This window comes from Pezoporus occidentalis, unplaced genomic scaffold (assembly GCF_034315485.1).
Source record: "Pezoporus occidentalis ecotype Australia unplaced genomic scaffold, CSIRO_AGI_Poc_V1 ctg175, whole genome shotgun sequence".
Taxonomy (NCBI): Eukaryota; Metazoa; Chordata; class Aves; order Psittaciformes; family Psittacidae; genus Pezoporus; species Pezoporus occidentalis.
Window position 1 is genome coordinate 107,117 of NW_026913586.1, and position 25,574 is coordinate 132,690.

General features: G+C 39.2%; 1 protein-coding gene across 5 annotated transcripts in view; it reads left to right on the plus strand.

The window, feature by feature from the left end:
- WDPCP (WD repeat containing planar cell polarity effector) overlaps positions 1-25,574 on the plus strand; it is a 158,690-nt gene that overhangs the window by 106,857 nt on the left and 26,259 nt on the right. For all 5 annotated transcript variants that reach the window (XR_009963986.1, XR_009963985.1, XR_009963987.1 and 2 more), the window contains 2 exons: positions 3,568-3,631; positions 9,307-9,409. Coding sequence is in view for 2 of the 5 variants with exons in the window: in XM_062614284.1 (XP_062470268.1) it covers positions 3,568-3,631; positions 9,307-9,409 (167 nt within the window). In the remaining 3 variants the exon portion in view is untranslated. The remainder of the gene's footprint in view (positions 1-3,567; positions 3,632-9,306; positions 9,410-25,574) is intronic.

The following is a 25,574-nucleotide window of genomic DNA, read 5'->3' on the forward strand; positions in this document are numbered from 1 at the left end:
AGGATTTAAACTTAGTATTTTGTGTGCTGAACAGCTTTCAGGGTAATATTTTCCTGTCTGTCCTGTATAGCTAATTGCAGTTTGAGAGTTTTAATCTTGAAGGTCATATTTCTGTTGGCTGTCACTTTGACCAAACAAGTGGCTGAACTTCATGGTTTGCAGGCAGATTTTCTTATCTCTCTTTTTCAAGAGATATATAAGTCTTGATTGCTGGAGTTATTGTGAAGCAAGCAGTAAGTGACAAGGTGCAGGGAGGAGTGGGAAGACACTCACTTCAAGACCAGTACCCTGTAGATACCATTTTAGAAAGTAATTATTTGTACCTTGTAATCGTAGTACAAGAACAAGAGGGAGGGTGTTTTGCTTGGGAGGGGGAGGGGGGTTGTTTGCTTAAGAAGCTGATAAACTGTAAGTGAAGTGTTCCCAAGACAAAACGTGCTTATAAAACAGACATTATTAGCTTGAGGACAGTCTCCTGCTGTACAGAACTCCCTCTAATTGTTCCTGTAGAATAAATCCAATACAACTTCCTTGCCAAAGAGACTCAAAATAATGAGTACATTCTCGTAAAGCTAGTTTGGAGAAAAACTGGACATTCTTGACTGATTTAATACTGTTCGCCTAAGCAATGTAAACTTGTCACTCTTGTTTGAAATCTCCACCTTATTTTAAAGCAATTCCATTTATAATAATTTATGAAGTATCTGCGATTGTTATTTCCAGCGCTCTTGGTCTGTGAAGAGCATTTCTTGGATAGTCTTTTTTCCCCACTTTTTTTTCCCCTCAGTACAGATCTGAAAATAATGAGCTAACTTCACAGTTTTATGAATAGGGGCCATAATGAGACTGAAGTATGTATATTGACAAAGGAAAAAAATCAAAATCTTTGTGAAACAGCAGAGAAATGACAGCTCAGAGGCCATGATTCCATTCTGCAGGTCAATCAAAAGAAAAAGTTACTTTACATCTTTTGGTTTCAGGCATTTTTACCTTGGCTAAAGCAAATGTCATTCAAATAGTCTGTATAGTTATTAACTCTGGAAAAACAAAATAATGATGCAGACATTCTTTTTAGCTAGTTGTATAGCCGGTTTCTGTTTGGTTTCCAATTTCCCCTCTGAGGCCTAAGAATGTATATTTAATCTGTAATTGAAAAGAAAAATATGCCAGAAAAAGATATACAGGATAACTGTTCGAGATACACATATTTTAACATGTACTTGTTTGTCTTAATTAAAGCATAACTTCAGAAGCAGCATTACAACACAATGTATTTTAATGGAAAATCCTTAATAGAAAGCATGTTTAAAAGCTTCAGATATGTAGATGTGCAGGATAAAATGGTCCTGCACTGCCTCTTCCCCAGTGATCAAGAGGTTAACCTTAATTCATCTCTTCCCCTCCCTTAAACAGGTTCTGTGAGGAGGGCTGCAAATTAATCTTGGAAGACACAGCAGGAAGATTAGCTTTAGGGAGGAAAGGACTCCCCACTCCAGCTCTTAGGAACCTCACTTGGAAAGTGCATTTCCTTTTCTACCTAAGCTAACATATTATGCCTTCTTGTCACAAATATTATTTCTTGAGGAAAAGTCCTCACCAGCTTTATCTCAGAATCTGCTGAATCATTCCAAGTGTGAGGTAGAAGAGGAGAGAGTGATAAGACTGTAGCAAGAGGGAGGAAGAAAAATGCTTAGGCTTTGGCTGGAAACTGGAATCCCAATATGGCACATCATACGGACTCCTTCACCCACCAAGAGGAAGGAGGATGCTCACGTTTCCTTCTTGTTCACACTGGCCTAAGGAGGAGCTACTGCATTGCCCATTGTTTCCTAAGATACCCTCAAGGTACAGAACTGTGTAAATACTGGCATCCGTATGATGCTCTCTGACAATATTCATTGGGCAAACATAAACTACACCTTTCTAACACTTAGAAATCACAATGCTGCTTTTTCCCTACTGGGTCAAGGAAGTTATCTCCTTCCCCAACATCAATCATCTACAAGTGATCTATTGTTGAAATTGTTAGAAGGTGAAAAGGACAAAACTTCAGCAGTAATAGGGAAAATACAGAAGTCATTCTATGTGCAATAAATATTTTACTTCACAACTGAAATAAAATTGTTGTTTTACATATCTAAAAATTATCACCAAATCTATTCTTGCAGGTTTTTTTAAACAGTTTAAACATGCAGTAGAAGAAAATGTGTACAAATAGAACCACTTTCTCACTCACATTATGGTTATCTACATGTAGTACAAGAGGGGCATTAGCCCAATTTCTTCTGCACGAGAAATTCTGCAGAATTTCTTTTTTAGTTAGTGTTTGCCAGCGCAATGATGTATATAATCTCAGAAAGCTTCTGAAGGATGACTTGCTTCCTGCTGCTTCTGTGGAATCCCTAAGGATTGCAAACAAGAGGATATATACAGCCTTCCACAGTATCTCCATCCCATGGAGGTGTTTGCTGTAATTGCCGGGAGATGGTGCATGGTTTAGGTAGAAAGAAGGTGGCAATCTGTGTCATTACAAATGGAAGGAGCTGTTGTTTAGCAAGCCCTCAACCCACTAAAGTATTGGTCTTCATGCCACAATACAGCTCTTCTGGGTTAAAGGTAAAGGTGAAGTTCATTAGGGACTGTAGTGATAGGAAAGTGGTGACGGGTTAAAACTCAAACAGGGGAAGTTTAGATTGAATATAAGGAAGAAGTTCTTTACTGTGAGGGTGGTGAGGCACTGGAATGGGTTGCCCAAGGAAGTTCTGAATGCTCCATCCCTGACAGTGTTCAAGGCCAGGTTGGACAGAGCCTTGGGTGACATGGTTTAGTGTGAGGTGTCCCTGCCCATGGCAGGGGGGTTGGAACTAGATGATCTTAAGGTCCTTTCCAACCCTAACTATTCTATGATTCTATGATTCTGTAAGTTCCACATCCACACTGCTCCCTTCATACTCTACTGCATCTGAAGGCCATACTCAGGTGGTACATTCTAGAGCACATTTAGAGGTCATTTTTGCTTGTGAATTTTGCTCTTTTTCTCCATGTTTTACCTCATTAACATAATCTTCTTCACCATAGGATCTTCAGAAAACTCTCAGGAGTCTGCTAATACTGGGCTAAGGGAGTTAGGAGGCAAAGCAGTGTCACCCCTACCGTCTTTAGTACCTGGGGATTCATGACTGTTTAGGATGACTCAGCTGTATTATCATCCTTGGAGACCTGTAATGAGGGGTCTGTGAGGACAAAACACAATGCAGTTGAGCTAGCATTGGCTAGTAGCTGTGTTGTGGCTGGTATCTTTCAAAGGATTGATTTGTTATGATATACACACCTTCAGCTTCCTTCTGATTCAGCTAGATCTAATGGGTCTCAACACTGAACATAATACTTGCTGAAGGTTTTAAACGATGAAGTTCTGCAATCTTGAGTATGATCATACCAAGTTTCCCCAGTAAAGCTCTGGCATCACTTTTGATGAAAGTTGAAGCACTTCATCTGCCCACTAACAAAATTTGATGCAGCTCCCAGATTACCCTCAGCAAGTAACATTCCTCCTTTTTCTTGCAGGTACCAGAGATTTGAAAAAGCATTTCTGCTGGCTGTTGACATAGGTGCTCGGGACCTGTTTATGGTAGGTAATTTCTGGAGACAGAGGCTGTTGTCAGGGTGTTAGTTGTCAGCTTTTGCACACATTAAAATGGATCAGTGTCATTTGCAGCCTTAGACACATACTGAAGAGAGAACTATTCTACCTGGTTTGCCCTTTGCCATCATGAAACTCATCAATAGGAACTAAGTATCTTTGGAGTCATTGACATTTTCCCTAGCATGGCCTAAAGGCTATTCTTTATTTTCCAGGAATTAATGTATATGTTTTTGAACTTTCCCCTTCTTCATCTGTCCTGATGTGTGTGAATGTCATCTTTCACTCTAATAAGCTTATACGTTTCTAATCCGTTCCTTTAAGAAGTACAACTGCTGAGTCCTGGACACAAGAGCTGGCCATATCCTGGGGATCCTGAATGCTCTTAGTTTGTCTCTTAGGGTTTTGTGAAAAGTGACAAATTATGAACGCTTCTACAGGTACTTTTAAAACAACAAAGCTCAGCAGCATCAACACAAGGGTTTTTACATTTCATGCACCCTCTGCACCCTCCCATTTAATTAGCTACAAAAGTAAAATTAACCAGCTCTTAAAAGGTCCTCTGTGTGAGCTCTGCAGGAGGCTCTTGTTTTATAAGATCTTGCACCACAATGTGACAGTGAGGTCAGATGGACAAAGCCAATCGTGCTTTCCTAGTCTCTCAGCATGTCACTGCTCCACAGCTGATTTCATTGTTTTCAAAGAAACAATAGGAAAAGGGCTTGCTGGAAAAAAAAAAAAAAAAAAGCCCTTTGAATGATTCGTTTGCTTGACTCTTTTGCATAATGAAGACATTCTGTTGTTTAAATTAAGCTTTGACACTAGATGTTAATATCATTTATCCCATTAAGTCACTTGCCCTGCTAGTTTGATCTTGATATTTAAATTGTATGTTAAATTACACAATTAAATCCTGCTTTTATGGGTTATGAAATTCCCTTCTAATTATATAAAAAGTTGTGTGAACCTTTTGATGTTTTTTTCATGGCTCTAATCATCTGGCTTGTTCCATCTAATTAGAAAGATGTGAATACTGCGATAAACTTTTCTAAGTGTGCATCAAAAGAATGTGAAGGAAAGGTCAGACTTTTAGGAAATTCATTGCATGTTTTATGTTTACTCGCCTTGATTTTTCCTCTTTTTAACTCACCTTTTTCCTTTTCTCTTTTTACCGAATGTAACTTCTGCAATGCAAATTTTATACCTAATCAAACTAAGTACTGCTGCAGCCACATGTCAGATCCAGACTGCAACATGTCTGCAGCAGGTTACAGCTTTTTGTTGGGGGCTCTCCCACCACAGAGATAATAAATTCTCCATGAGTAACTCCAGCCATTCTGGCAGAACAAATGACCCAGCATTTGGTCTGCCATCTCAAGGGCCCTCTGTCACATGGCTGAGAGCATTTCCTACATGGTCATTTTCTCTTTCCTTCCTTCTGCTGACCCCAGAACTGACAGATCACCTCTGTCCCAGGGTGGGGAACACCAGTGCTGGCTCAAGAGATGGGTGCAAAGCTGCTAACAAGGGGGAGGGACTTTCATTACCTGGCTCCACAAGTGGTAACATGTCCTCCTCTCAACAAAATGTTCTCCAGTTTTCTTCAAGAGGAGTTTCAATATTCACAGAGAAATTAGCTCCATCCTTTCCTACTCTTCTTTATTTTCCCTTGCCTCTCTCAACACCTACTCTCCATTTCCCATCTCATCAAGGCTCTTAAACATAAATATATATTTCCATGTAGTTCCTCCTTGCTTACATTACTGTGAGATCAAAAACAGTTCCATATTGTCCTCGGCCTGCTTTGAGATTCCTCATAGTTTCCCCTAAATTATGCAACAAGCAGCATACACATCTGCCTCTTTGAATCCTCTGTTAACTGGCTGCATCCTCTGGGGATCCTTTTTTGCTAATTCATCTGCTAAAGAAGGTACTAATGAACAAACTTTACCATAAGCTAACAATGGCACTACTGCGAGACTGCTAAGTACAGGACTCAAGAAGTTTGAAGGTGAATAGGTCATAAAAGTATTTGTTTCTGCCACAGTAATTTCTAGGGAATTGGGCTTCATTGCACTAAATACCTTGTGAAAATTAGACAACTTGTTCCCAGAAAGCTTACAGTCCTTCTAGGTATTAGTATAATGATGCTATTTCTAAGAAGGTTTGTGCATACTTCACTTCTGCTTAGCACTTAATAATTTCTACACGTTGTTTATGTGCTTCAAAATGCAATTAATAACATACAACTTGACCTCACCTGTATTTAAAACATGTACAATTATGTGCAGAGCAAATACCTATACTGTTGTTTTACAGACCGTCCAAATCCATTTAGAAAACCTCAGATGGCTCTAGGAGTCACATCACCTTATTCCCAGTGAATTTAATGGAATTTCAAGAAGAAATAGACTAAAGAAAGATATCTGCTGACATAAGCAAAATGAGAAAGAAAAATGTTTATTAAAGGGCAACAGAGAAGGAACGAAAAAGGAAAAGATAGAGAGGAGCAGATAGAACAGAGGCTCAGGAGTTTTCAAATGTTGAATACCCATATTCTGAGACTTCTAAGGAAGCATCCTACGTCTTGGAGAATTTATCTCAAGTATCTCTTTCACCAAACAGGGCTCTGCAGCATTCCTGTTATTTGTTTTTGAGATTGCAAAGAAGTTTGAAAGAACGCTATCTGAGGGCTAATTTCTGTCAGAGAAATTAAAAAGAAAAAAACACCAAAAAGGCTTTAAAGTTAGTCTGATAGCTATAGCGTCACTAGTATGATGCCATAACAAAACACATGTACACTGCTGTGACTCTCCATAAGCTTTACCCTCACGTCACATCTAAGTCCATCAATTATTATCATCTCCTACAAAGTTCAATAAAAAAATAAAACTGAAAAGGACATAGTATTATGAACAACAGCTACATTTATTGGACAGTGACTGATCCAATCTGTGACAGAAAAGATCAAGCATTAGAAGGGTTGTTAGCTTGAAATCCTTTTGTAGTACGCTCCAGCTCTCAGCTGCTGAAAATTCAAAAGGCCATCCGACGTACCAAAGGTAGCAAAAAATGCAAGGAAAAGACACTTTAATAAAACTGTCAGATCTTGGGTGATACACTGATGAGGAAAGTGCATGTTTCGAAGAAACGTTGGAATTTTGCCCAGAAATATCCTATAGACAAATGCACATCAGTGTTTCAAATTACTTTTGCTCACCAAGGGCCAGCTCTGTGAGTCACAAAGATGAGAGCAAAAAGGAAGTAGTCCAAAAAGTAATCAAACTGTTAAATGGTAAAACACAGGCCTTTCAGCAAACTGCTGACAAGCAGCTGGAAATTGTTGTTATTGTCACCATTGTTTTTGAGAGGGATGGGATCTTTGGAATGATAAATTCTTAGATAATTGTGTGGAAAAATCTGTAATTAATATTCAACTAAATTAATTTTTTTCTTTTGTTCTTTAAGGGACCCTGTTATCCAGTGCTGCTGCTTTCTTTTTATTTTCTAGTTTTATTTGTTTTACTCAGAGAGTTATAAATTCTTAGGAAAAAAAACCTTTTTTTCTCACTTATTTGAATGAAGAACACCTAAATTTGATCTGAAATCGTCTAATTGGGAGGTTTTATATCTGTAATCTTTTCTTTCTAGAACTTGTTTAGAGATAGAGATGAGGGGGTTCTTTTTAATTATTCTTTATGACAGCAACTTAACAAACCATGAGGAAAGCCACTTACAGCCTACTGATGTTTGTCCTTATTTCTTAAAAGGTCACTGTTAGCAATGGATATGCCGCATCTTTACATTTATTCCCTCAAAACAGAAAACACGGGCAAAAAGGAGATCTGAAAATAACAGATATTTTGATGTAAACAGCATGTACCACCTCTGAACTGAAAGAACTTTGTCATTTTCTGAAGTTGTTTCCATCCCCTCCCCAAGTTTGTTATTTAAAAGTGCATGGAAGTATACAATACTTCTCTTAGTTTAAACTACAAAAAGACAGTCATTAAGCATAGTCAGAATGCATTTTAAATTAATGAACACGATCTGCCTATACATTCAAATCTCTCTAAGTTCAGACTTGTTCAAGAGCCCTTAGGTTTTCTATTGTTATCTAAATAAGCTGACAATATCTACTGTTTAATCTTCATAGAAATCATACCTTGCTACTCAGACCCTTTTCTCCTGACAACCATGTTAGACCTACAAAGAGAGGAAGTACAGAGTTCGCCACAAGTTCGTAACTCATTACTTTGCTCCAAGACACTTGCACATATTTTAAGTCACACCTGTGTCTGTAATTAGAAAACGTTGCTGTCTCCTGTTGGGATCCTGCAAGGCAGTACCATGTTTTCCTTCATAATTAGTCTCGGTTTTCATCATATTCTCAGTTTCTTAATTATTACTATTATTTATTAAATAAGGGGATAATAAAAGCAGCATCTTTTTCTCCTAACACTATTACTGTCACATTTTTCATCTAACTTCTCTTTCTAGCATAAAGTCACCTTTTCTTGTAAGACTTTCTGTCATAATGATGAGGGTGACAGTAAACTCATACTGAGAAGGACAGTTTCACCTGAGATATTATGCATTAGTGGGAATATAGTTGCTTTTATGGTATGCAGAAGTCAATATTTCCATCAAATACTCCTTTTCCCTTTAAATTCCTGCATGCAGATAGATTGCAGAACAATGGCCAGGAGTGGCTTAAATCTTTGGATACCAAATGACATCTTCAGCATAGAAGTGGGGAAAATAAACTTTGCCAGCTGTTTTTTGATTTCCCTCATTTTATGTGTCACAGTTCATGCACAGAGCAGCCTGTATCTATGACACCGAAGGAGAAGGGGATTAATTGTCTCCTTACTAATGGTCAAGGATGAAACTTAACTTCAAGAGCCAAAACCAAGGACATTGAGGCTGTAATTTGTCAGAGAAATATATTCTCCCACAGGCAGTGTTTTACATAGTACAGGTGGTTTTCACCTCAAACATTAACACACAGTAAAAAAGCCTTGCAATTCAGCATGTGATGATACACTCCTGCTGCAGCCCTCTGATTTTTAACCCTACATGAAGGACTAGATCCTGAGTATTAGCAACTATTCATTGCTAGACAACAACATTTTTGGAATGCTTCTGGTGGTCCAGGAATGACTCAGGAATTGTGTCACCTATGTGGGTGTTAAAACCATTGAGCAACTGTTGTCCCAAAAGAGCATTACCCCAGAATTCATGTACTAGGTGGAAACCTTAACCCGCTTCAGAGAGGGGCTGTCAGCCAGAAGAGTTCGAGTACTTCAGATCTGGTTTACACAGAACTGCCTCCTATCAATCCTCTCTTAATTCTTGTTGCCCCAACAGAAGTTACCTTAAAAGCAGGCAGATTGGTTTCTTTCATACACTGAGGCAATAGCTTCGCTTTTAGCAGTGCATGATTGGTCAGTGTTTTATTCATTGCTGCATTCAACAGCACAAGTAAGATAATAAATTTGCATTGGGAGGGAATTAAAATGTAATGGTAGGTTCATCAGTTCCATCTGTGTTTGTGATCTAAATAATAAAAGAACCTCTTTCTTTCAAAATCCCTTTTGTTACTCCTATGAGATTCATTTTAGATTAATCTCTTCTTTTTTTTTTCTCTTTTATTTCCAAAGGACATCCATTACCTTGCACTAGATAAGGGTGAATTGGCACTAGCTGAAGTGGCAAAGAAAAAGGCTAATGAAATTGATGCAGAATCAATAACTACTAGAACTGGTAAGAATGAATGGTGTTTAAAAAACCCTTTTTGTTTTAATCAATATTTGTCCTGTACAACACCATGTTATATTTGTAGGAGGGTTATCATTTCAAATGCATTGTTTTCTTTGAAAGTGAGACAGTAATTTTATTAATAACTAAAGAGGAAGGCTTACAAAAGTAACATGGCTTTACCTTTCAGTACCCATGTGAGGATTGTGTCAATGCAAAAAAGATTTATGCTGTGGCTATATAGTAAAGTTCAGGCTGTACAAACTGAATAGAGTGCAAGAGGTAAGTGACTGAATCTGAAAAGTTTTGTTCATAGTAGTGTTAAAGTCCAGGTATGGCAATCTTATTCAACTTTAAATATTTGCTTGTACACACTGTGCCAATAACTGGAGTCATATCATGGATGTTTTGGCAGCATTCGGACGAAGCATTTACTGACGTGAGCACAGGCTCAGATCGTGGCTTTAAAGTAACAGCTTTGCATGCAGTGGGATTCTTGCCATTCAATAAGGAATACTGATGCAAAAATTGCAGGGTCAGACTAATAGCTCTAACAAAGACAACTTTTCATGCAGGGGAACTCATAACTCATGCACATTCTCCTTATGTTTCCTCCAAATTGTCGTGAAGAGATGTATGCAAATATGTAGCCCGTTTTGATTTCATGCCCATAGCACAAACCAAGCAGAAAGTGTCTAAGTCTTGTTAGCTGACCTCCAGCAGAAAAAGTAGACAAAAAAAAAAAGAAAAAACAACACAAAATGGTTGTATAAAATATGCAGTGCTGGTTTGCTTATTCTACTGCATCTTTGAATATTATGAGGAAATCACTGAGCTTTTGTCCTTGTCCCATGCCAAGAAGTAGAATATGATTAAAACTCAGCAGTCAAAAAATCTTTCAGATCTTGAGTAGCATAGAATTCTTCTAGAACTGTACATCTTGGTGTTTACCCAGAGCATACAAGCAAATGCCATTCAAATATACAGAAATGGTATGTGCATTTATGTAGCTATTTCTCTACATTGCATAAATCCATGGCTTTAGAGTCTATGCATACAGTATCACCTCCTTCTCTCTCCAGCATAGTAGAAATTAAGCAGTGCCTGTCCTGAACTCTTTTCTTCAGAAAAAGTCTTTCATTTTCAAGCTTAAGTCACTTTAAGCATTTTTTACACCACATCTGGGCTGTTGGGCAAGCCCTTTCATCACTAGAATTGCCAAAACCAACATTTATTTAGGTCATCAGTTACTGGGCCCTCTTTATAGTGTACAGTTACGTTTCCCTTGCTTTCTCTTCTCTTACTTCTTAGGTAGTTGTCCTCTGCACCTAATACAACTAAGATACCTAAGATTCTTACACTTAATCCAGAAAATTTAAGCTTCAGTCTGTGTCTTCATTTAATTTCCTGCAAACTTACCCTATTACTAGATTCCTGAAGTTTTTAAGTTTACTGAGAGCCTTATGTAGTGTTATAGACATATATGCAAAGAGAGGGATAGGGAAGAAACCTGAGGTGCTCACAAATGTATATCAGATTGGTCACAAATTGCATATCATATGTAATATATGCGTTACTACAATTCAGTTGTAAACATGCAGGTACGCAAATTTCCCCTCCTTCAGAGCAGTCCTACAGTTAGCTCTGTAATGCCCCATAAGCATAACTTATTAAAGTCATTTTATATGATAAAGTGTTTAAAGTGCCCTCATTTGCTGAATAATTAGCTATTAGAATGATTTAAAATACTTTTCGATGCCCCAGGGACAAACTGTCACTGAGATTGAGTTTATAAACAGTAATGAATTTGCATCCAATTCATTTTATATGAAAATAAAGAGTAATCATCCATGAGTTCATTTCACTGCAGATTGGATCTCACCTTAATCACGTGAAATCTTACCCACAGGTTTTGTCTTATCGTTATTCCAGCGTCTTTTCTTGATGATGTTTTTTATTTCATAAACTGTTGTTAGCAAAGAAGGTGTCATTAAGAGGCATGAACTTTGCGGACCCAGTGAAAACAAAAGATAACAAGTGCTTTTTTAAAAAAATTACTGTAGTTCTCTAACATTTTGAGAGGGAGAGAAGCTCATGCCAGAGCCAGAAGTTTTAAATTGCTAATTCAAACACGTTCCTGCCCCAAACTGTCTCCTAAACCCAGTCCTCTTCATCTAGTCCCTGCTCTCTGAAGCTTTCAGCCACTCAGTTTATGAGTGGTCACACTTCCCAGATCAAATCCCAAATTTATTGAGCACCCACTTTAGGCTTCTCAAGAAGGCAACAACCTAAGCAAACAGAGGGAATAAGGTGCAATCATTGCTATTGATCGCAAGTTATACTGAATAACCCCCTAGATAATATCTGCCCTCTCTACAGTATGTTTCATATATATATATTACAATATAATATTTGGTCCTAAATAGTACAAATGTGAACTGTTCTCATCTATCAACTTCTGATGATGTTTCCTGAGCTAGGCCATGACCAAAATTCAGCTCAACAGTACTAGAAAATAACATGAGTCAGTGATCCTGGCTGCTTCCCAAGCCCTTGAGAGTGCTCCATCTTGCCCCAGATATGTCTAATTTGTCAGGATATTTCTGTGGACAGGGCTTACTTCAAACCTAATATATTTCAAACTTGGACTTCTGGAAAAGTTTCAAGCTCCTACGTATAATGTGGAACGACAATATAATTTCAGCTGAAATTTATAGATGTCATCCAGAGTTCTATAATCATTGGTGGGTTGTTTGCATATATCAAGATTTGCATCAAGATAAAACTAAGAATAGATGGATTGTTTTAAAATTTTCTTAATTTTAGCTATTCTCCATTCATCACGTGATTGCAGTTTGCTATACACTGTTTTGAGGAAGCCACTGTCAAAGCTAAGAGTGTCTAGGTGTATGTGGTAAAAACACCTGTAGACCTTCAGAGCATAGTAGTTTGGTGAGAATATTGCTGAGCAAAATTGAGCTTGCTGCTATGGTTTTGGCAGAATTGGATATTTTGTTCAACTGATTAAAATCTTATACTGAAAATTATTCTCATAAGATTTTATGTTTGACAGCCTGTGAAAATACATCTTGAGGCATAAGAAGATTGGACTAATGGTACTGTACATCTCAGAGACTGCTTAGTTGCCTCCTCTTCCCTCACTACCATTTTGTCAGCAGACCAGTGGCCATAGATACTGTGGGTTCCTCTGCCAAAGATTTTCTGTTGAATTATTTTTGTAGTTAATCTATGAGTTCCTTAGTGAGATCAGGGAGCTCTCACTTAGCTTGCCTAAAATGTATGGTGTGCACCTCATTTAACTTGATTAAAACAGAGAGGACTTTCTTCAATGTTAACAGTATTTGTAGGTTGCTAATTCTGTTTATGAATGTGTTTTTGTGTATATGCTCCTGGAACAATATTGTCCATGGTGGAAGAGTGTGTCTTTTCAATGCTGTAAACTGTAGGTTCTAATGTAAAACTTGAGTTGCAGAGAACTGACATAGCACAGCCTGTTCAGAAATGCCATAACTAATAGTGATCACAGAGGTGAAGAACTCAGCCTTTCAGACATCATTGCTCAATGAATATCCAATGAAGAGCATATGTAGTCAGTGTCAGAAAGTTTCCCAAGGCCAACTTCCAACAAATTGCATTAGAGCCTAGCAAGATGATTTTAACCTTCGAATCAATAGCTTTCACCCAAAAGGGATTCATGTTATGACAAGATAGATAACTGCTGCATAGTTGAAAGGCAAATTGGGAAACCTTGTATTTCTTGTGAGAATTAAATTCATAATATTAATAATGCTAATGTTTAGGCAACATTTTTAACAGAGGTCTCTTAGTAAAAACACTGATGTTGAGATAATTGCATTGTTCTGAAATGCTAGATGAGACTGACTAATGTTTTGGTGGTTCAGTTACATCTAATGAAAGCACTTGAGGTTTTTTTTCCACTTAAAACAGAATTTTAAACATTTCTGGAAATACTCCATAATGTTTGAAAGTGAGATAGGAAATCTTATCAGTTCTCACAGAGACTGAGGTCTAATTTCCCACACAATTCATGAAATGGTATTTAAAATATAGAGGCCCTAAGTATTTCACCTTACTGGCAAGGAATGTCACCAGTTTGAACCTTAAGTGGAGAACTTCTTCATTTCTTCTTAGTTCTGTGATAACTATTTTATGTTGAAAGGCTTACATGTTATTTGTGATAATTAATAATGACACATGCTATGGTGTTTTGTCTTCCATACAGTGTGTCGGAGATACCAGTCTGGTCTTGCATACAGTCTGCTACCTCCAAATCACTTGTAATTTAGTCATCTCTTCCCCTATTTCTGACAGTCCTGGCAAGCCTGCTTGCATTTCAAGTCCATGTTTAGAATTGTCCCTCTGTTTCTGTAACCTTCTCTGCCCCTGCATTAGCCTAGTTGATAACATTTGTTCCTCTTCTGATCCCTGGTGACTCCTTTCATCTATCAAGCAATAGACTTCTTTCTTACCCTCATATGCCTTCTCTGATGCTGATGACAAAGCCTTCTTCATTTCCTACTTTTTGTTGGTACACTCATCTTTCCCTTGCTATCAAGTTTCAAGTTATCTGAGAATCTTAACCTTTTGTTGCATACCATGATTGTTATTTCACTGTGTAACATGTTTATGATATGCTTAAAAGGTACTATACAATGCACAGATGAACTATGATCTGGAAAGACTCAGGGGACACCTGCTCATGCTACTTTTTTTTTGAGCTCTACTTCCTTCAGTGTAAATATTAGATCTCCTATTTATTTATTTATATTTTCAGTTTAAGTCAATCAAAACCTCTGCGATCAAATCCTTTGCCTTTATTTTTCTAATAATGTGACTTTTTCCTCAGAGGGACAGATCAACATTTTTAATGAAAAATGTTTTTTAAGTATGATTGGCAGTTCACCTATGGGAAGAAATCAGTTTCCCCAAGCACTTTCTAAATTTTGTGCCACACAAGATGAGTGTCTTTGAAGAGCCATAATAATTTGAAATGATTTAACTGTGCTCATGTATACACTCTCATATTAAGCGACACACAGCATTTGATACAGATCCCACTAAACACAAGGAAATATTTCCACCATCTCTAGTGGACTTTGAATGGGGGTTTTAGCAATAGCAAGCTCATGTGTAGGCCTGGCACCACCAGAACTCCTGCTCTCTACAGAAAAAATTACAAAGAGCCTGGTGTGGCTCTTACCCAGATATTGTGTCCATATCAAGGATGCCTTACTTGATATAGGTTGCTTGAGTCCTCTGGTTTCAAGGGGAGCTGGTGGCACCCAGCACTTACGGCATGGAAGCCTACTGCAGTGGTAGCTCTGAGTGCATAGCCTGGCACACCTGCTTCCTTGGGAGTGCAACAATATGTTCCCATATGACTAAGTGTATCTGCTGGATTGTCTTTATTCTGATGTTTAGCTTTTTCTTAAGCAAGTTTCTAATTTTCCCACTAGTAGTGAGGAGTTTACTCCATCGAGAGGTTACGGGCGCTGAGTGCTCCCTTCCATGTGTTCTTTTCTAGAAGTGGGGTCGTTTGTTTTACTTAAGGTCTGTAGTAATGCCAAACTATTTTTGATGCTCCACCTCATCTCACCTCTCCGCTTACTTGTGTCATGATGTCAGTTTTGATCTATACCTTTCCACTGCTAGACAGCTTTGCCTAAAGACATAATCCACAGCCCCTGATAATTATAAGTACATCAAAGCCTAGCTAGTTTGCTTAGCTGCAGAGGTCTACACAAAGATCTGTGTATCTTCACTTGAAAGAGATTTATAGTTTTGTGTCAAGCTTTAGAATAATCATGGCATTCCATTTTTTCCTTTCCTTACTGTGACATTTTTGCTCACTACGGAACCTGATTTAAAAAGCACCACTATATGCCTGAAATGAAGACACTATTCTCCTTAATATTTTCATTTTAATGATCCTCATATTTTGTAATGTCTGTCAGCAGTAAAATTTGACATTATAGCTAGGAAATTAAGTTGGAATTAGACTTCTCAGCACTAACTCCATAGACTGGAGTCAATTTAAATAAAAACCACACATAGTTAAAATAACTGTTGAAACAAACTATCAAAGAAATTGATGCATGGAAAGTGTCTTTGCATGGAGACTAAATGAATACCTTTCTGGGAAATAGGTTTTAGCCAAATACAATTCATGCATTAGTCAAACACAAGTTTTTCTGGCTTGGTGTAGGATACCTGGATGAAATTTAATGGCCTCTAATTTACTGTAGGTCAAACTGGATGATTTACACTGTATCATTATAATATAATATTCATATGTTCTGGATTCCAGTCTTGCCTACAGCTCTGTGAAAAAGCCCCTGGTAAATCTCCCATTAGCTTCAAAAGGCCCACATGCAGGCTAAAAGGCTGCAGTTAAAAGCCACATAATGTATATTCACACGTCTCCTACTATGCACGTGTGTGTGTACCTAAGTGGGTGTTATATTTACACATACACAGCCAAAATCTGGCCAGTCATAAAAATAGCTCTAAATCTGAACACAAGCACTGGATTAGTTATTACATATTTATATTTTGTTTCATGACACCAGCAGCCACAGAATTTGCTGCTGCTTTTTTTCTGAAAGAACAAGAAATAATCACAGGAAGATGCACTTTTGTAATGGCTGTGGCTGGCTGAGAGCTGGGTATCTGTGCGTTCACGGTATGTCAGAGGCATGTTTGTCTCGCACACCCTAGAGCCATCCTTGAGCCTCTATTTTTCTGATAGGGAATTCACCGATTGCATTTCTGTGCACCAAAAAGAGTTGGCAAACACATATTTGCATGGCAGCTGGTATGTGTTTTGTCCTGTTTGTTCTGCGTAACGTAACGTGATGTGACAGGCTGCAATTCATCACATCAGTGGCATGACAGCAGAGGAATTGGAAAAGAGGCATAATGATGGGTTGATGCGAGGTGTCAATTTAATGTTCGATTATGATAATTCAACATTAAATCTTTTTATAATCATCTACTGAAGAATTATCATCAAATATTCCCTGTGTAGGTGAGTTTTAGAAGCAGTGATCAGATATAGCATAGTCAACATCAGGGGAATGTGATTCCTGTGCTCAGAAGGACGCACTCATAAATAAGAGAATCTTTGCACATCTGGTTTCTGATTAAGCAAACAAGCAAAAAAAAAATAGAAGGACTATTTATTTGTCGCCTCCTCTTTCACTACACTCCCCAGCCACACCACAGGCCCTTAACTGGGGATAGCATGGAATTGCCTGCGGCAAAATCAGAGGTTGAGGCTGTTTTCCTCCAAAGAATGCTGCACAAGAGGCTGCTTGACAGTTCACCCCTGAAAAACTCCCGCAACAAAAGCGAAGGTGTTTGATGACCTGATGTTAGTTCTTGTTAAATGCATTCAGCCTAACAAAGCCAAGCTCCCTGTTAAAATCCTGTCTCAGGGCTGGTGACATTCTAATCAGGATGTCACTGGTGAAAGCCATACGGAAAAGCTCAGTGGGGCCCAAGAGTGAGCTTTGCACCCATCGCTGTTGTCAGTCTTGCACTTTCTAACATGCCAAGCTTGGCCAGAAGAGTAAGCTGTTTAAGAAAAAGCCTTGGTGAAAAACTGATCAACAGTGCCTAATACAAGGCAATAAGTACATCCAGATTTAGTGACTTTTTTCCTTCCCTCAACATACACTCTGTATGTCATTTCAGCTGTTTAAAATATCTTTTGCAATACTCATCCTATTGGTCTGCACCAATCTTTTTACTTTAAATCTCAGTGCCATAAAACTGCTGCAACTTCTGAACTCATACAGGAGTAATATCTGCCCTTCTATAATATTTTCCACACCATTCAAGACGCCAAAGGTCCTGCATCATGCTAGATATCAAACTGTAAATTTCAGTCCTAAAAATAGATTTTGAGGCAGCATCGGTTATTTCTGCAATGCTGACGTTATGAAATGGCAAAATATTATAATATAATGAAAAGACGCGATTAATAATAGCTTATAAGCATGTATGTTGATCATTATAATTAGTTACTACAGATACACTGCCAGTGTCCCACCTTTTCATCTTTATGATAACCTAAGGTGCAACAGCCACTTGATTTCTGCCTCCTCCCCTCCCAGCCCAGGGCCCGGCTGCAATACACACCTTCCCCTGAAGCTCAGGCTCCCCAGCACCCCTGTCCCTGCTTCTCCTCTGCCCTCTGGGAGGGCACAGCTTCCCCCACACACACCCTTGCCTGTATTTAAAGTGTGTCTGCAAGGCTGTGTTTGATTTCAGCACTGAGGCTTGCTGTGCCTGACTCCACCGACCCTGTCTGGATGGTGCTCAGAGCTCAGCCTGACTTCTTGTGAGGAACCAGTGACAGGAGCTACAAGGACTTTCTTGCTGCCCTTCAGCCCTCGTGGCTCTGAGAGCAGCTTTGAGTCCCTACATACCACAAGATCAGTAAAAAGTCAGGGTATAGTTCTCACATAAATTAGATCCCATGGATTAACCACTTAACTGATAGTTTTTAAACTTTTACTGTAAAAGAATGTGGAAGACAATATTCTTTCCAGTAGAATTGTATTAAAAACCTATCTATGATTTCCATTTTTTTCCAAGATACAACATTGTTTCATAGCAACTCTTAGCTTATATTTTTTGCTTGATATAATGTACTTTCTGTTACATCTTACTATGATTACTTATATACCTCTGCTAAATTTAGTCATTTCCTTTGCTTACTACTGAAAATCCTCCTCAGGTATCCTGCAGAGCAGATTCTGTGGCCATCCCAGAGACTTTGCAGAATGAGCCCAGGGCTTGATCTTGTGTCAGCTGGAAGTATTGCTGCTCATGCATCATCAGGAACCTTACCTGAGCTCACCCTCTGAGTGCGCCACATAACTCAGAGGAGGAAGGATTTGGGACCCAGTCTAAACTTCTGAATCATCATTTGAAGTTCATTGCTACATTTCACCACACCTCTGCATAAATAATGCAAACTTTTATTAACCAGATGAAAGATTATGGCTACAATTAATTATTTATTTTACTACATAGGATGTGTTGTGGCCAACAAAAAACAGCTACAAAGTGCTTACCTTAGGCCTTTGCTTTTAGCTGCCAAATGGCAAGATGTTTAGCTCACAGCCGTGGCTATGGAGCCGAGTCTGCTGCACTGTAAGCCCAGATTGTCCTGCTGACTATGCTGCTGTCTTCTCTTGGGTATGTAAGGGAAGAATTAGGACCACAGCATTCCACTCTGATCACTGTAATAAGCAGAATTTTAACAGTAAAACATTCCAGAAAGAATTCCGATTTCCTCAGTAATTCCTGAAGGAAGCATGAGCATTAGTCAGTGTCTTATTTTCATATATTATTATCAAGTATACCATCCCAACCTATTCCCTTGTGTGTTTGAGAGCTTTGCTGCCCACTTACTAGGATCAGAAACAACACCGCAGGTGAGGGACTGGGTAAAATTAGACCTTATCAGCCACCACCAACTTACTGGATGAGTCTGGCCAGTTCATTTTAGCCTTAAGTGCTTTTGTTTTCCTTTGGGGCCTGTATGAACTCTCTGTAAGAGGCTGCCCATCCCTTCAGCAGCATCCGAGTCCCATGCTGCAGCCCCTCGTCCATCACACTGTGCCCTCAGCTTCTCCTGTCTGGTGTTGCATTTCCAGCACTGCCTTCCCAGAGTTTAACCGCATTCAGGTGAATTCCATTTTCTAAGCTCACTTATTTTCTGTAATTTGAAGGAATTTTTCCAACACAGGGTAAGAACAAGACTCCTGCGAAATGAGCCGTAATACTCGAGTTTATATCTGCCATTAGGTGTCAGTGTGACAACAACCATCGTACACAAAGCCTGTTCCGGGGTGTGCAGGGATACCACCCCATCCTAAACTTCTCATTTTCAACTCGGGGAAAATACAGTCTGCAACTGAGAGGAAGAAAGAGGTTGAAAAAAGCAGGAAACATTTCATTTCAGTTTGTTTTTTTTCCATCACCTCATTGAAGTCATTTGCTAACAAATACATCTGCATTTCATTCAGTGTATCTCAGGTTCCTGGTGCTGCAGTTGTTAAAAAAGTGCAATATTTACAAAACCAGGACAACAGCTTCTGCACACAGTGATCTGACACCCTATTTTGGGGCAAAAGAAACAGTCAATACTTTCAGTAATTTGCAGTCTGCAGGAGGTAAACTGCTTTGCCCATAGTCAAATGTTAAATTACTCGTGTAGGCTGATGCTTAATGATGTTGATGCTTATAAATGGGTCCTGCACAAGTTGGTTAAAATACTGCATTAGAAAAGCAACTTAAAGTTCCACTCGTTCAAAAGAAAAGGATCTAAAAACTTTTAAAACTAGTTTTAAAGCATGTTTTTGTGTCTGAAATAGTACCTTATTCTGGTGTATCAGTGGTATGCATGATGAAGAAATAGTAAAAACATGACTTATATTAAGGAGGTTGCAGTTGTTTTCAAACAAAGTTTCAGGCACTTCTCAAAAAGAGATGGCAAAGGTAGCAAACAGGTTTTGGTTATGTGGGAGTTTTGAAAGTACAGTTTTAAAATAAAAATCAGGTTTTTAGGGGAAAAAAGGATTTTCAGAAGAAAATTAATTTTTTAAAAAAATACTGGTTGCCTCAAGTATTGAGAATACCCCAAGTACTTCTAAGATAGCAATTTTTTGCCTTATGTTTGAAACTAGAAATGTTTCCACCATTAATTTTAGTCAGATTTAGATCAGGTCAGCATAATGGCTAAATCGTCTTGGCCTGCACCAGGATCAGGGAATCTGTTGTGCAAGAAGATTGTTTGGATTCAGCTTCGACTTCTCCTTTGAGATAGAAGAGACTGTGAGCATCGCTTGAACTTGGTGAGGGTTTTTTATATTGATAGATTAAATCTTGAGTAGCACCATGCTGCTGTGATAAGCATCTGAGCATGCTGGCTTTTCTTTTAGCTACTTTCAGTTTTCTAGTAATTGCATGACGCATGAGTGGTTAGTCCTGAGCATGCACTCTACAGCCCAGAGTAATCCCAGCCAAGGCAAGGATCCTCAGGTACCATCTCTGCTACAATTCCCCATGTTGGATAGCTCCAGTTCTCATCATGAGAGCAAAGGCTTCCAAAATTTGGTAGCCCTGCCCCCTTCAAGATGGGGGTGAGGAAATTAAAGTCTCATGTGCCAGTTTGACCTTGCCTACCTTGCCTTTATAATAGAAAATTATAGGTACTAGGAGTAAAAAAGATGCCCGATTAAATGGCCCCAGCCACCTGCTAATGCAAGATTGTGATGTAATCCTTGACCATTTTCATATTGAGAGTCGCCACAATGATATTCTTCCATACTTGTGCTACTCCACTTGCCTAGAAGGCTGTCTCCTATACTTTAGTTTACTTGTATCCTAACTCTCTTTTGCTTTCTACTGTTTTAAATAGCCGTGATTAAATCTTTATTTATATTGGTAGTGATGGGGGCTTGAAAGTTCCTGGTATCCTACAGTCTGTTTTGATTTTGAAAGATAAATTGAACTTGTTATTTTCACATGTGGTTTCAGACCAGGTTCTTCTTCTTGTTTGTGGTGCAAAGGGAGCAGATGAAGTTGCTAGCTGGGTTAGCAGTTCAATAACCCCCAGCACTGGCCGCTGTAGCTGGCTGTACACCCTGCTCAATCAGGGCCCCAGCAGAGGTATAAATAGAGGCTCCAGGGCCAGGCACAAGCTGCTCAATGGCACTCCCACCCAGAGTTAGTTTAGGTGAGTCCAGAGGTAATTCTGCTGATTTTGAAGAAAAATCATAGTACAACAGACCCGAAAGCAGCAGAGATCTGTAAGGCTGCTTCAAGCAGAGCACTGTTCTTGTAGACAGTATTGCTTCAAGCCACTCTTCACAGATCACAGGGGATCATGGTGACAGTTTCCTTCTGACTGATCCCTTCTCCCTGCAGTGGGCTGAGTTCCCACTTGCAGCCAAAACCAGTCCCAAAACATCCCATAAAACATGAAGTGCAAGGAAGAGTTTCCACCCTAAGTCAGAGAAGAGCAGAGGGAGCAGAGTCAGCCTGTAAGGAAGGACTGCAAGGACAACGTGACAACCAGGTAGATAGCAAACATCTCTGGGTGATGCATGTCTGTGTGAGAAGGACTGGGGGTGGCATGTAAGGAAAGAAAAAGATTGCTGTGGAAGTGCAGGAATGTGAAAAGGTGCTTTGTAAGGGTGAACTTTCCCTATTGAACATTAATTGCTTTCCATGGATACAGAATGCACTTTAAGTGATGAAAGGAGTGGCTGACAAACAATGCTGTGTTCAACAGATATCAGAAAATGCAGTCTAGGTTAACTACCTACTCTTAAAAAAATGTTTTTTTCTGAAAAGGTGAGCATCTGTCTGGGACAAATTCTTATCTCTAAACTCCTGTTGTCTACTTCAATGAGAGAAGGAGCAAGAAAGGGAATGAAATAGGACAGTGAGGCCATGGTGATTTTTTTTCCCTGGCATCAGGCATCGGCTCTTTGCATCTCTTCCCATGGACTTTCCTCCTGGTTCCCTTCAGAAACATGGGTAACATCAGGAGCTGCCCACAGCTGCCTCCTGGGCTCTGAGCTTCCCGGGTGGCATCCACAGCCACTGCTCCTGCTGACAGTGTTTATTCAAATGGGCAGGGAGAAAGTATTCATGTTTGCAGAAGGCATCATATAGTGTAAACTACCTCCATGAGGTTTTAAAAGGAAAAACCACTCTGGTATTCATGCCACTCTGTAATTGGGGGTTACCAGTCAGATGAAGATCTTTCCAGGGAATGGAAAAAACAGCCTGGGAATGAAAACCCTGCTCTTTCTACAAGGTGGCATTTCTCCTTTGAAAGGGTAGTTGTCCCCTTTCCAAAGCTTTATGTCTTCCCTCTAAATTAGTTTCTTCTAATGCAAGGGATGGAGGGAAAGTGTCAATCCATCAGTTGTGGTTTTCAGATGCCGATAGGGTCACATCGGCTTTTAAGGCCTTTGGGCACCCAAACCACAGAATGCGCTGGTGGTTATCAGCAAGTCTGTGCAGCAAAGTGCTCCAGTGCGTGAGTGACAGGCCGTAAATGCCTATCAGGGAGGACCTGCCCTTATATCTGCTTCAGTGGCTTTATTAGCCACACCTTTCTTGTGAATTGTGAAGTGTCGGTCAGGGTGCTCCGGAGATGGTTAAAACAAGGCGTGCTCTAATACCCCAGCTTCTTTTATGTCCTAGAGCCTTGAGGTGCATTTGGAAAATGCATCCAAGTTTTATCTCATGATGTAGGATTTAGCCAAGAGATGTTGAACAGAGCACTGCGTAAGTGTCATTAAGAGAGCTTAGCAACAGGATGTCAGTGTGCATGTTGTGTGTGTATATATATGCATGCGCAAACACACAACTTTGCACGTATACACATCACAATAAGGTTTTAGACTTTGGAGGTTTGGAATAACATGTTGGTACCTATTGTTGTTTGCTATACATTGCACCAGTGTTGCCAGTTTTCTATGCAGATACACACATACACAGACACCCCATTAAAACCTGGCCCTCATTTTATGAAAACTTATCCAAGAAATTCCCAACTTAGTATCCTAATTCTTGAAGGACAAAAGGCATTATAGTAATTAATTTTAAAGGGACTGAAAAAATACATAGGCATTTTCAATTTTGGTATGTGGAAAGCTAGCTTTGGTTAATCTCTGCAGGTATTGAGCTCATTGATATGGGTAAGTTTAGTCTATACAACCTTCCAACAAGAGTAACATTTTTTGTTCCATGAAACCCACTGATTATGATCACATTTGTCTGGCAGATGCCAGAAAAATACAGCTTTGTAATTTGGACTTAAGTTACAGATACTATTCCCATTTTTCTGGTATTTGGATTAGGCAACTAACTGGTCCCAAGTTTTTCTTCATTAAAAGAAAAAGGAAAAGAAAAATCCTTTTAATAAGTGTGTGCTTCACACTTTCAAACTTCAATAGCACAGAATTTTTCACTTGATCAGAAAGCTGATTTAATTTGCTGCTAGGTAAATGTTAAAGTTTTCAGTCTTATGACCATGGATTCTCAAATTAAATTCAGTGCATTGCTTAAATTTCTAGCTGCAGTGAATTTAGCCTAATTGCTTTGGTAAGTTGGGTGCTTAGTAACTACTACTCTTCTGCATTTTAGTCTTTAAAGGCAAGCAATGAAATAAGCCTGAGGGGCACAGGTGGGCTAGCCTGCTCTTTGGGATTCACCTGTGGGGTCTTAGGATATCTCTTCCAGTCTGACCGCATCCTCAGACCATGTCTGATGAGGCTGTTCTGCTGACAAGGGAGAGCATTTAAACACCTGTAGGTTTTAGCTATTTAAGCTCAAATCAGTTTTGAAGCAACAAGAAAGGCTGCGCAAAATGGTTCAGATTTCAGTCAGTTGTCAACTAAATGTGTGCACTGGGCCTTTAAGTATTTGGCCAGACACATCTTGATTGCTTAGCTTTTGTTTTCACCCTTGGAAAGTCAGCTGGATAATACCCTGTAGCTAAAGTCTATTCCCTGATGCTATAGGCAGGCTGGGCCATGGGGCTGGGAGAGGGGGGTGAGAGGGAGAATTAACAAAAAACAGAGTTATGTTTATGTGTTTCCCAATTTTTTGTGAGCCAAGTTACTTGCAGTCATTTTCAGTTTCCTTGCAACATAAAATACAAAAACCATACAGACTTAAAATGATGCCACTGATGCAACCTTTAAGGTGGGCTCTTCTCCTAGGGAAAGAGTTGCAATGTAAACACAGGGGGGATGGAAGCAATAGAGGAAACTTCCACCAACTGCAAGCCCCGAGTGTCTAGTTTTTTCCTCTTTGTTTACAGCATTTTTAAGGATTAGAGTTCTCACGCAACATATATGTCATTAAATGGCTGATGCTTCTTTGCACACGTTGTTGTGATGGCCTGTGGCAACCTGAATTAATTGTTTCAGTAGTTGATGGTGGTTACTATCCATAATTATTATAATTTGCATTTATAAAAACTTCTTTCATCTAAGGATCTCAAAATGCTTTTTGCTTTTGCTCACATTTAATTAAGCTTCACAACATCCTGTGAGGTAGGTGTCAAGAGTGTTGTTATATCCATTTTTACACAGGTTTCTCTAAGAAAACAAGGTCACTCTCTAACATGACCGGTATTTGGTTCACATCACACTTGCACGGGACAGAGCAACTAGAACTGCAGGAATTAGGGGTGCTGATCTAGGTCACTTTGCATCTCCCACATAGCTCTTGCTGCTGCCACGCTGTGTGGACACATGCAGTAAGCCACCACAAGCACAGTCAGAGCAACCTCAGCCCAGATTTCCAGTCTGAGATGGCCCTTTCTTTCCCAGAAGTACTCCAGCAGCACAGAAGTCTTTGGAAGATAAGCATCCTACATGTTGCACAAGATGACATAACCCATTCTGCAAAGATCTGTTCTTTCTGTAATTTTCTGCCTTATTTAAGCCTTTCTTTGCAATCTGCACACAGCAAGACATTTCTACTGCAGCCAAAGCCAAGAAACTAGTTGCAAGCAATGTAAAGTTACCTTTTTTCAGCTGCTTGCTTGTTCTAGAAGAGGCTGCACGCCCTTCATCTCCCGTCTCTGCCAGCCTTAGACCCAACCTTATGGGCAGTCAAAACATCTGAGATCTACTAAATCCTAGATTGTCACTTGATTGCGGTATTAAAAGTGAGGATCAACTCTCTCAAGATAGACTTGGAACTTGAGGGACAACAGGAGGAGACAGTTTCAAAAGCTCATTTCTTTTTCAAACGTATGACGATGTTGTTTAAATTGAACCTGGCTTTCTGTAAGCTCTGTTGATCACTACACTAGCCTTGAGGAACATAGGTCTAAGTAAGTATTGCAAACTGAACAAGAAGTCCTGGGCCATGCCTTCATGGATTCCTTACCATCCCCATCAGTTTGTAAGGGCTTGTTTACACGTGGCAATGACCAGATTAGCTATTTTGAAAGAACTCTACCTGTGGATGCACTTACTCCAAAATAAAAGCCACCTTACTCTTCTAAATTAAGTGGGTTTAAAGAATGTTTTTTCTGAACAGCATGAGAAAGAATTTCCTTCCTAGAGTAGACCATTCAAAA